Here is a 10,983-nt window from a genome sequence, read left to right as displayed (position 1 = left end):
GCCCCCCCCCCCCCCCCCCAATACACAGCACATTGTCTCATGAGGAAGCTTCTCCAACACACATATTGCACACTGCCCTCTCCCCACATACACAGCACACTATCCCATCTCCCCTGTCATCCCCCCAACACACACACCAAGACCCCTGGCAGTTGGGTTAGCCCCTTGAGCCGTGGATCTGCCCAAGGTTTCTTCCTTGGTAAGGGAGTTTTTCCTTGCCCCTGTTGCTCTTGGGTGCTCCTTGTTGGTGCCCCCCACCCAATCCCAATCCTCCCCCACCTTTTTTATGCAGCCCTTGCCACTTAATCTACTAAACCCCTCTTCTACTGCACTTTTTACCCCCCCCCCATTAATGCACAAATAGGCTGACACCAGACATAATTTCACTGCATTTCTTACTTCCAGTAACTATATGCATGTGACAATAAACTTCCTTGTATCCTTGTATCCTTGTATCCACATAACTCGCGTTTCAGCGATGTTTTATATTGTCTTGTAACTTTTATTTGATTTTGTATTTTCGTTTGACCTTGATTTTGGCTTTAGTGCAATTTTTAATATGACATTTATTTTGTTCAGGCGGACCAGATCTCTGTCTTCCCTCACTTTTGTATTTCCTGACCCATGCAGGTAACCAATTGTATTTGTTGTTTTGATTTTATGTTTCGTGAATGTTTTATGTTATGTGTATTTGCGAGCTAGAATTACTAGCCCATTAACGTCTTGGTCGCGTTCTAAATGCAGTACCGCTGTATCACCACAAGAGTGGAGTGTTTACCTTTTTATAAGCGCTGTTTTGTGTGTTTACTATATTCTACTGTTTATATTTATTTAATCATACTAATCTAACAACTAAGAAATATAACAGATTTCAACAAATTAGATATATAAGTAGTTTACTATACAGTTACATACATTTGCACATTCATACTCATGTTTTTATGCCACATTATTCCCTTTTGGAATTTATTTTGTATTATTTTATTGACACACCTCACTTCATACTGTATCTGAAATGAAATAACAATATGCTTAGATGCTTAGTGTAGTAATAGAATTGTGTCTGAGAGCAGAAGGGAAGTCAACTGCTGCAGGCGGACCAGATCTCTATGTCTTCCCTCACTTTTGTATTTCCTGACCCATGCAGACAAATAAAACTGCTTCATCCACAATCCTCGTCTCAGAGTGTATCACCAGTCAAACACAACGCAAGTTACATATGGATGTGCATGTTTGTGATGTCTTATTAGATAATTGAAATATTAGTCAGGACATCCAATTGGCTGTTCCTGTTTCAAGCTCATTGTAAATATGCTGTGTTTTATTCAACAAATTAACTCTGATAAAGGTCTGACTGACCTTCATCAATAAACCGGCAGTTCATCAATAAACCGGCCCTACATGAAGTAAGCAGTTTTGCGCTTTTAATTTTTCTGTTAATACAAATGTATAGGGAGTGAAAGTAAAAAGTTGTCAGAAAAGTTAATAGCCTACTACTTAAGTAAAAGTACAGATTCCTGAAAATGATGAACTTTAGTACAGGTACATAACTTGCTCAGGTGTTGTTGCCGATAGTGTAAAGAGACAGACAAACAGACAGACGTATATATCCGCCTAAACAAAATAGGGTCCTATACTTGTGGACCCAGAACTGCGGACCTGAAACAGCAGTGTCCAATATTGCAGGAACATTACTGCCATCTCACAGACTATCTCAAGACGACCAATAGAGTCCATTACTGCTGTTTTCTATATTATGACTGTACAGTCTGAGTAAACAGTTAAGCATTACGTATATCTAAGGATATCCCAACAGCTGTTGGCCGTAGGCGATCATAATAAGCCTAATTTTAAAAATGTTCAGACGCAAATCTATACCTTTCATTGTCATGGCTTATAAATAAATATTGTACAACTAACAGTTATCTACAAAAATGTAGGGGACAGCAGGACAGGTGAGTGTGAAACAAGAAAACACAAATACTGATGAATACTCTGCAAGACATTTATTACTCAAAACTCCAACACAAGCAAATCTTAATTTACATCTACTTACTCACAGGCACTCAGGTTGTCCTTTTTCATTTACTGTACTAATTTACTATCCAGTAAAACAAAATACAATGATACAAGGAAGAGTACACGCACACATCAATAGTGGGGAACTATGAGATTGGCAGTTGTCTCTACAATGAAATATCAACAACAACCCTGCCATTGTAGCAATTCATTTTGAGCAATATGTAACTATATGAAATTATATGCATCACATCTTTCAAACACATCTTTAAAGAAATCATCTAAAATAAGTGTTATTTAACTGCAAAAGTTGTCATAGTGGTTCTCAAACCAGTACTCTCAGTTGCACAAAATTAATCAAGACCCATTCCCCCTGTTCTACTTTCACTTAGGTTGCACATTTGCAAAACATAAAAACTTACTCATTTTGAACATGAATTGTAGTGTCCTGTGTGATTCTTAGTTATCATAAATATTTGGCTTAGCAAGCTCAGACCTGAACACAAGGGTAGAAGCGTATAAGGCCATGTTTCTGAAAACCTTAATGCAAGTGTCACTATATTGTATAAGCACCACTTTATGCAATTGATTGCAGGTGCTCATTCTGTGAGGATGAATTTACAATAGCCTGGCAACAAGGTCCATGAGCCACTGAATACTGATTTGATTGATTAATGATCTTCTGCAGATGTGATTTTAGAGAAATTAGGCAAACTGTGTTCAGTTGATGAACAGGATTTAGCTGTGCACAACTGTGCAGACAAATATGTATCACAACAGGAGACTGGGCCTTCACTGTTGCTTCCCCCCGGCTCTGGAATAGTCTTCCATAACACATCAAGTCCTTCCCCAACCTTGAAAATATAAAATCCAACCATCTCTCTAAGTAGACCACAAGTTTTCACATGGTTTTAGTAGTAAAGTCTATTCTTAATGTACCTTATTCTTCTTAGTGCATTTTATTTCATTATTGCCACTAATTCAATTATTAGTATTGATATCATCTAGTTTAATTAAATTATTTTATTTGCTTTATATTTTATCCATTATTATTCTTCTGAAGTGTTTTCTCTTTATTCTTCTATTATGTTCTCTTTGTTCCTTATATTCATATACAGGAATAGTGTACTGTATTTCAATTCACCTTTTCAATTCACCTTGGGTCAACTTCTGATGTGTTAAATGTGCTACATAAATAAACTGACTTGATTTAACTGAACAATATCACAACTAAGCAGAATTGCATGAGAGCTATTCATTCCAAAGCTGGCATTTGTGCATACATATATTATTTTGCCTCTACAAGATTTTGCATAATGATAATCTGTGTATATTTTAATAAACTTATTTTTCCAGATTTGTGCTTCAAACATACTCAAACCTAAAACAACATACTCATGATGGATAGCATGGTTACTGAAACAGGCCTTTTTAACATGAAGGATTTAAAATGGCCAAAAATAATTAGATTTCCTCAAGGTCTTGTGCATTAAATGGAATGATTTTCCTTTTGGAGCAAGCATAAGGTCAAAATATGCCATTCAAAGTAGATTTTACAGAAATGATCCCTGTTAAGACTAAAAGGGCTACTATGAGTCCTCATTTGTGATATCTGATGTGCAATAGAGAACCTTACAAACTCATTTCAACTGACTCCCAGACTATTGCTTCTGATTCAGATTTTTCTTGATTAGCTCAGAAGGCATGTTTTCTCCAACAGCTACATAGCCTTGAGTATTTGCAGACACTAGAGTCTTAAAGCTCATTTGGTTATCCTTAATATTCTTTTGAATTTGGGAGCAATATTGGGGTTTGACCTCTAGCTTAATGTTGCTCTCACATGCCCCGCCTATGAGCGTGAGCTGGCTGGAGGCACAAGCATTCCTCTTGTGTGTGTGCTGTTTCTTCTGGCTCCTGGAAGTGGGAAGTACACCGGTAAAGCCAGAGAGATACTCTCTGAAGCGGTTAATGAAACCTATGTTGGGCTTAGGCTTAGGCTCTGGCCAGTCAAGGTTCAATATCACAGGCTGACCAACAGTGGGTTCACTGATGTCCTTTTGTATGACAGAAACCTCACAGGGAGTCACACGGGAGGTACGTGGGGCTACTGCTCTGCCATATGCCTCCCAATCTTGTGGGACATAGTCCTCTAAGTCTTCTAGGATGACTGTGCGATTTCCACATGGCAAGCTTTTAGCACCCACAAATCCATCATTTTCCAGTTCTGACTCTACAATAAAGGGAGGTTCTTCTTTAGGTTTTCTATCTGCCTCTCCACCAAATGTACTTTCAATAATAAAGGTGTGATGACCACTCATCCGTTCAGGATGATCAACCTGTTCTAACCAAGTGGTCTGTGATGAGTGTTCTTCATTTGTTTCAGCATCTATCTGTGGTACATTTGGAGCTAAGTTTTCAACACTATTCAAATTCAGTGTGGTATTTGGGTCCTGTTGTGTGTGTGATGCCTGGATGACTTCCACAAGGTTGTTGTTGTTGTTATTTGCATTGGGGTTGGTCTGTAAGGACCTCTTTGATCTAGTGGCGATAACATGCTCTCTTTCTGATCGAGCAGGAGAGGCACCCCGTCTGCGTGGTAGCTTAGGGGACTTATTAACCTTATACTCAATGATCTCCTCCACTTCAACCCATTTGGGATTCTTCCCTGTTGCACCATCTGGTTCTGTGACATAGAGTGTCGGTACAGCTTTCCTGGGCATCAGGCGTCTTTGTCTTGGAGGTTCAGGGGTGGAGGTCTCACTGTGGTACATTCCCATGGCAGAGGTGCGTGGGGACATGTGGCGCTTCAATCTAGTATTTTTGACCACAGTAGTAATGGTCTCCTCTCTGAGGATGACAAAAGGTGCAGAGTGTGAGCGAACGCACCATCAATCAGATCTTCATAACAAAATATATTGTGTTTTACATGCAACATACTGGTCAGGTGAAGAGGAAGCATGAGGACAGCTGACTGGTTTAAGTGCTTCCAACAAGAAGTGATTTCAGACAGGTGATAATGGTGACACTTAAGACGACATTTGAATGTTCTTAAAAAATGACCAGTGAACATTCAGGGCACTAGTTTAAATCACTAGTTTGCTGCCAATATTTGGTCATTTATTGACATGTTGAAGCAGAAATTAGTTGAGTAATTTGGGGCATTTTAAGGTTTGTGCAAATTCTGTGACTTTAAAGGAATTCATGCACTGAGAGCTTTCTCGTCTGTGTGCTGGCCCAGCCATGTCTGTGTGTAGCACAGTGTTGTGTGCTATTACATTAGCAGATTGTTTTTGCCCAGTAACAAAGTTAACTGTTCAGGATAGTACTGTATAAACACATTGCATGGCACACTGGCATACACATTCGAGCCCTAAGTGTAATTAGTCACTTAGATAATCTGATTTTAATTCTGACAAAGCAGGAAAAACTTTGGCAGCTTACATGATAATGGTTTTCTTTGGAGCTTTGGTCTCTTGTTCTGTCACTACAAAAGACATACATAAGCAGGATTTAAGTGAATCATGTTTGGGTATGATTAAGTGGATCAGCTAAAACTGATATTGCTTTTGAATGTTTGTATATTACCTTCAATTGTAATGGCTTGTTCTCCTCTGCGGTCACTGGCCATGGCTACAATGGGATGGCACAGGTCAGCTCCACACCTGGCACTGCCGAGACGGTTAGACAGCTAGAAACAACAACAAAAAAATCAAAATAATTTATAAAAAAAAATACAATTGCATTGCTGTTTTATTGTATTGTTATATTAAACAGAATTTCATAATATTACAAATATTACTGGCTGCCAAAACCTATATTGTTGTGAACCGGATAAAAAGTACACTTTAATGTGACCTGGATGTTCGCATGTGTTTTTTCTTACAAGAACAGTGATGCATTCTGACACAGAATACTATAAAATACTGAAAAAAAAACTTTTTGAGCAATAGCATACCTCACATTCATAATGTCCCAGGTCCCTCTCACCAGGGCTTTTAATGATTAGCACAAGGACACCACTGCGGGCCTCACTGTACGTCTGGTATTTTTCTTGATCAGTTAACAGGCGTCCCTCTTTAAACCATCTGATCATGAACCATTATGCAGGAATATGTTAATTTTCATTTAACATACTTTCAATTAAAGATTGTGCAAACGTAAGTAGGAAAATGTATTTTATTAAATGTATTGTTTTAGATTACCTGATTTTAGGATTTGGAGCACTTTGAATAGTGCATGTGAACTGAGCATCCTCACCAGCAACTAGAGTAGCATTTCGAATCTTGTTCACAAAACGGGGTGGAACTACAAAGAAAATGGTTGTGTACGCAAAATGTATATCTCATTGTGAAAAGATTGTACTGTAATTATTGAATCAATACATCCACCACAATGCATGAGAATGGGACTTACCTTGCACAGTGATCTTTCCCAAAGTGCTGGCATTGCCTGCAGAGCTTGTAGCAAAGCACATATACTGCCCTGAGTCATCTGCAGTCATGTTGTCCAGGATCAGAGTACATGAGCCATCAGGATCTTCTATGATGATGTGGTGAGGGTCTGCTTCTACAGCACGGCCATCTAACAACAAAGGTAACACTTAACGGTAAGGGTACATGAATTATCATGAATTCAGCATGAATTAATTAATGATTTATGCAGTACTTTATTATTTTATATCTATATGTCATCAGGAATTGACATGAGTTTCCTTCATGACTTCATGCATGAATGATTTCTTAAGCATGATCATCACGATTACATGAATTTAAGGTTAATGTGGGCCCTCAATTAAAGTTGTGAATAATTATATTTGTTTAGAGAACTGCACAAGTTGTGTTCAAATCAGAATTTGAGTTGCGATGACCACATTTTTGGCAGAAAAAGAAATCATGATAATTCTTCAATAAATCATAACTAATGCTTTAGTTGATGTGTTGTTCATGAATGAGGTCATGAATGACAAACTATGACCTCATGCAAATTCCTGATGATTCATGAGGTGTTAAGGAATTAAGTAATACATAATTTACTTATCATGCCCTTACCATAAAGTGTTACCACAAGAAAAAGAGGAGTTGGAATAGCCTGTGCAAGACAAATAGATTTACCTATTGTAAAATATTATCCTTACCCTTATACCACACCACTGTGGGCTTGGGGATGCCTCTAACTTTGCAAGCCAATTTCACTGTTTGTCCCAGCTCTGCTGTACAATCTGCCAAAATCTCAACAAAATCAGGTGGACCTGATGAAAAAATAAATGGAACTCCATTAGATTGTTGAGTTATATTGGCCCTCATTTTATCAACCCAGCGTAGGCGTAGAATCCAGCACAGAATTGAATGCACGAATTATCTTACGACAGGGCTCACGTGTAATTCATGAAACATTCGCATCACTCCAATTCCAGTGTAAGACTGAATGTGTGTTGGTAAATGCGGTGGCTGAACAGAAGCCTAATTTATATATCATACATATGCTTATTTTAGAGGCCTTGCCACTAGAATTTACGACATAATACGTCCAAAAGAGAAACATTTCTGATCCGGAGATAGCAACAGTGACATTGGAAGTCCGGCTGAACCTTGTTAATTTTGACAGCTAGAAAAGTGGGAAACTATAGCGATTTAAGTTTAACAGACTTTATCTTTGCAGAGAGAACGCATCATACTACAAATACATTCATTATAAAACCATACGACACCTGCCATTTGCCCCTGCCACTGCTGCACCGTGCTATGCCGCCTCAACTTGACGTGAGATTCGAGTCTAGCCACCGCTCACGTTCAAATTGATAAATGCCATGCTTTGCGTGGAAATGAGCGTACGCCTGTCCTTCACCTGTTTAACCCTTAGAACCCTAAGCTGTTTTTAGGGCATTTTCACTACCTTTATTCATAAGGATTTATTCTGGTCATTGTAAGTGCCACACACACATAATATTGTTTTTTTCAGCAGAGTCTAGGCTATCCAGATCTGCATTTCATGTATTAGTACTAGCATTGATTTTTTTTTGATTTTTAAAGAATTAAAATATAAAAATAATATTATAAAAATTATTATATTTTGACCTGTATCTCACCACAGCAAGCTCATAGCTCTACACGCATTTCATGTGTGTGTAGGGCAGACTGTCCTGAAACGGGCAATATAATTGCCATGTTGGAGGGATACTCTGGGGCTGAGCCATTTACAGAAATATGTGGTGTGTGATTTACGGAAATAAATGCCATTTTTTATTTAGCGATGAAAAATGACCATTCTGCGCTCCATATCTGTGACACGAACTGATCTGACCTGTCTTGACCCAAGTTTGCCTGTTAGCATGTGTGACTATGGTGTATGCACTCATGATGATTCTCAACTTTTTATTGCATTGTCATGAACAAAGTAAAGGCAGAAAAAGGTGTTTCTTTGTTGAACAAATTCGGATGCAATGTGAGCCTTGAATTGGATGCCATGCAGGAATTTGCTAGGATCTCAAAACCGGATTATGAACATGTTTTGCCATAGAGAAACACACGATAGCATTGGATTATAAACATGCTTTGCCACAAAAACAGACAAAAACGTGGGGTAGGCCTAAGTCCAGCTATATGAAGTTATTATTTTGCTGTCACTTCGTCTGTTTTATAACCCAGAAGGATGTATTTGGTATCAAATGATAGCTCTGTGTCTCCTCTTTCATCTGACATGCGTGGCATATATATCCGGTCCGCGAGTAATTCAAACTAGAGTAATGGGTGTGCAGCGTTGGTTTGTGTACATGACGTTAATACTTTGCAGTCCCTTCGTCTGTTCGTCTGTAAGCCAAAAAGATCGATATCCATGGTACCAATGGATAGCCCTGTTTCTCCTCTTTCATCTGATATGCTTGCCATATCTATGCGATCACGGGTTCGCGAGTAATTCAAACAAGAGTAATGGGTGCGCAGGTGAACGCAGAGAAGTATAGACTGTAAATATAATGCAATTTGATTTAATTTCAAGCCCCACTTCTTCTCTGTCATGCAATAAAGGTTTTATCTCGTTGCGATGAACAGTCGCGGAGCAATGTAACAGAGAAGAAAGGGTGTGTTTTTTGACGCACTTTGCGTCAATCGGGTTCTAAGGGTTAATGCTGTATGTATGTTTCATAAAAATCGAATTACTAAAGCTACTAAATATACAGTACTACTATACTACAAAAGCTAGAAAATCATCAAACTCTCATTAGGTGACACTTACTCCAGGCTGGTAGACTGTAGCGCTGCTGCAGGTCACGTAGGTCTCGCAGCCAAGAGTTCTTAATGATAACAGTACGTGCCTGCAGAGTGTACTTCCTGACAGAGTCCTCTCGCTCATGCCAAATTTCAAAGGCTCTTTCATCACCTTCCACGGTCTCATTTACATCAATATTGTTCAGCTGTGGATGACAGATTTCTCTCAGATACAGTATATATGCAATACTATTATAGTTACAATAGAAAAGTCAAATCAAATCACTTCGAACATGTAAAAAGTAAGGCTATCAGTTCACCTTCATCATGTTCTTAAAGATGTAAGCCTGAGAGTCTGTATTGGTGTCTCGTTTTTGTTTGCAAATAATGACATAGTTTTTAAAGAGGAAGACGTGGCGATGATGGCCTCTGGATGATGTCCTGATTCCAGGGGCACCTTCCCACACTGTAAATGGTCCCTGTCAAAACAGATCACAAATCAGGTGTGCAATAAAACAATAGATCATGCTTAGGAACTAGCTTTTCTTAAGATTTTTACTTCTGTGATTATTTCTTATATTTCCTAGATTATGTCTTGAATCAGTCAGGCGCTCTACCTAAGAGATGTATGGCTACATCTGTGATAACTGCTCTCTAGTTGATGTTTTAGCTACCTGCCGAATGGGCTCGCCCAGGACCTCCAGCGTAGCAGGGTAGTTTTCTATGAGAGACACGTGATGCGTGTTTTCAGAACGTTGAGGCAGGGAGGACACCATGGCATAAGCCTCCTCCAACAGGCAGCAGTTTTGTCCATTTCTTGCTTTGTTTCTGATCAACTCCTAAACATAAATAGAAATATGAGATCATACTCATGAGGTGAAGGACATGTTATTAATCATAATTAACCACAATGATTTCTCTTCACCTTCAGTAATGTCTTGTATTTTTGAATTCTCTCCACTGGTCTTTGAATGTATGCATTTATACTCAGAATAGGACCTTCAGAGGGATCAATGTTGGCAAGTTCACTGTCACTGTATTTCTGAAAGAGAACATATACACACTGTGAATAAGATGGATTGCAGTATATCATGATATCACAAAAGTATCTCAATAGTGCAACCAGTACTCCTTATGAAAGCCAGGGAAATCTAAAATCATCAGAATTAAACAAACTAGTGCAGTGCCCATTCAAACATAATATTCCTGTAGAAAACCTGTGACCCAATTAGGCCTACTTTTTAGGGAAAGATTTTAGGGAAAACATAATTCCAGCTAAGCATTCAATAATGACTACTGAATATTATATTATAATTAGGGCTGTCAAAATAATGCGTTCATTCAGATTAATTAATTACAGAAAGAAAATAACACATTAAAAAAAAATAACGCTGATTAATTGCATTTCGTAGTGACATTTGACCTAGTGCAGTCTGGCTACAGTGACTAAAGGAGGCAGACGAGAAAGCACTGCTTAGTCCTGTGAATTAAACATTTAGCCTACGTTTAAAAAAACTCCCAGACCACTCCTGTTGGCAAGGAGCATCAGGGCCCATCTACAACCCCAAAACAGAAAAAGTTGGGACGTTGGGAATGTCATAATATACAAGTCTCGTAAAAACCCATATTCAGCAGCCAAAAGGACATAGACAACATATCAAATGTTGAAAATGAAAATGTGGACTATTTGATAGAAAGTATATGTTAATTTTGAATTTGATGCCAGCAACATGTTTCAAAAAAAGTTGGGACGGGAGCATGT

At 38.5% G+C, this 10,983-nt stretch overlaps 1 protein-coding gene across 14 annotated transcripts in view; it reads right to left on the bottom strand.

Moving 5' to 3' along the window:
• Window positions 1-1,991: 1,991 nt before the first annotated feature.
• Window positions 1,992-10,983, bottom strand: part of obscnb (obscurin, cytoskeletal calmodulin and titin-interacting RhoGEF b) — a 196,347-nt gene continuing 187,355 nt past the window's right edge. For all 14 annotated transcript variants that reach the window (XM_042109107.1, XM_042109123.1, XM_042109138.1 and 11 more), the window contains 11 exons: window positions 10,147-10,263; window positions 9,896-10,060; window positions 9,542-9,700; window positions 9,250-9,427; window positions 7,154-7,267; window positions 6,433-6,600; window positions 6,222-6,324; window positions 5,975-6,104; window positions 5,605-5,707; window positions 5,461-5,503; window positions 1,992-4,866 (listed from right to left, as the gene is read on the bottom strand). In XM_042109107.1, coding sequence (XP_041965041.1) covers window positions 3,681-4,866; window positions 5,461-5,503; window positions 5,605-5,707; window positions 5,975-6,104; window positions 6,222-6,324; window positions 6,433-6,600; window positions 7,154-7,267; window positions 9,250-9,427; window positions 9,542-9,700; window positions 9,896-10,060; window positions 10,147-10,263 — 2,466 coding nt within the window. In that variant the 3' untranslated portion in view covers window positions 1,992-3,680. The remainder of the gene's footprint in view (window positions 4,867-5,460; window positions 5,504-5,604; window positions 5,708-5,974; window positions 6,105-6,221; window positions 6,325-6,432; window positions 6,601-7,153; window positions 7,268-9,249; window positions 9,428-9,541; window positions 9,701-9,895; window positions 10,061-10,146; window positions 10,264-10,983) is intronic.

Source organism: Alosa sapidissima, chromosome 1, assembly GCF_018492685.1.
Source record: "Alosa sapidissima isolate fAloSap1 chromosome 1, fAloSap1.pri, whole genome shotgun sequence".
Taxonomy (NCBI): Eukaryota; Metazoa; Chordata; class Actinopteri; order Clupeiformes; family Clupeidae; genus Alosa; species Alosa sapidissima.
Note: the sequence above shows the minus strand (reverse complement) of the source record. Positions and strands in the feature narration are given on the sequence as shown.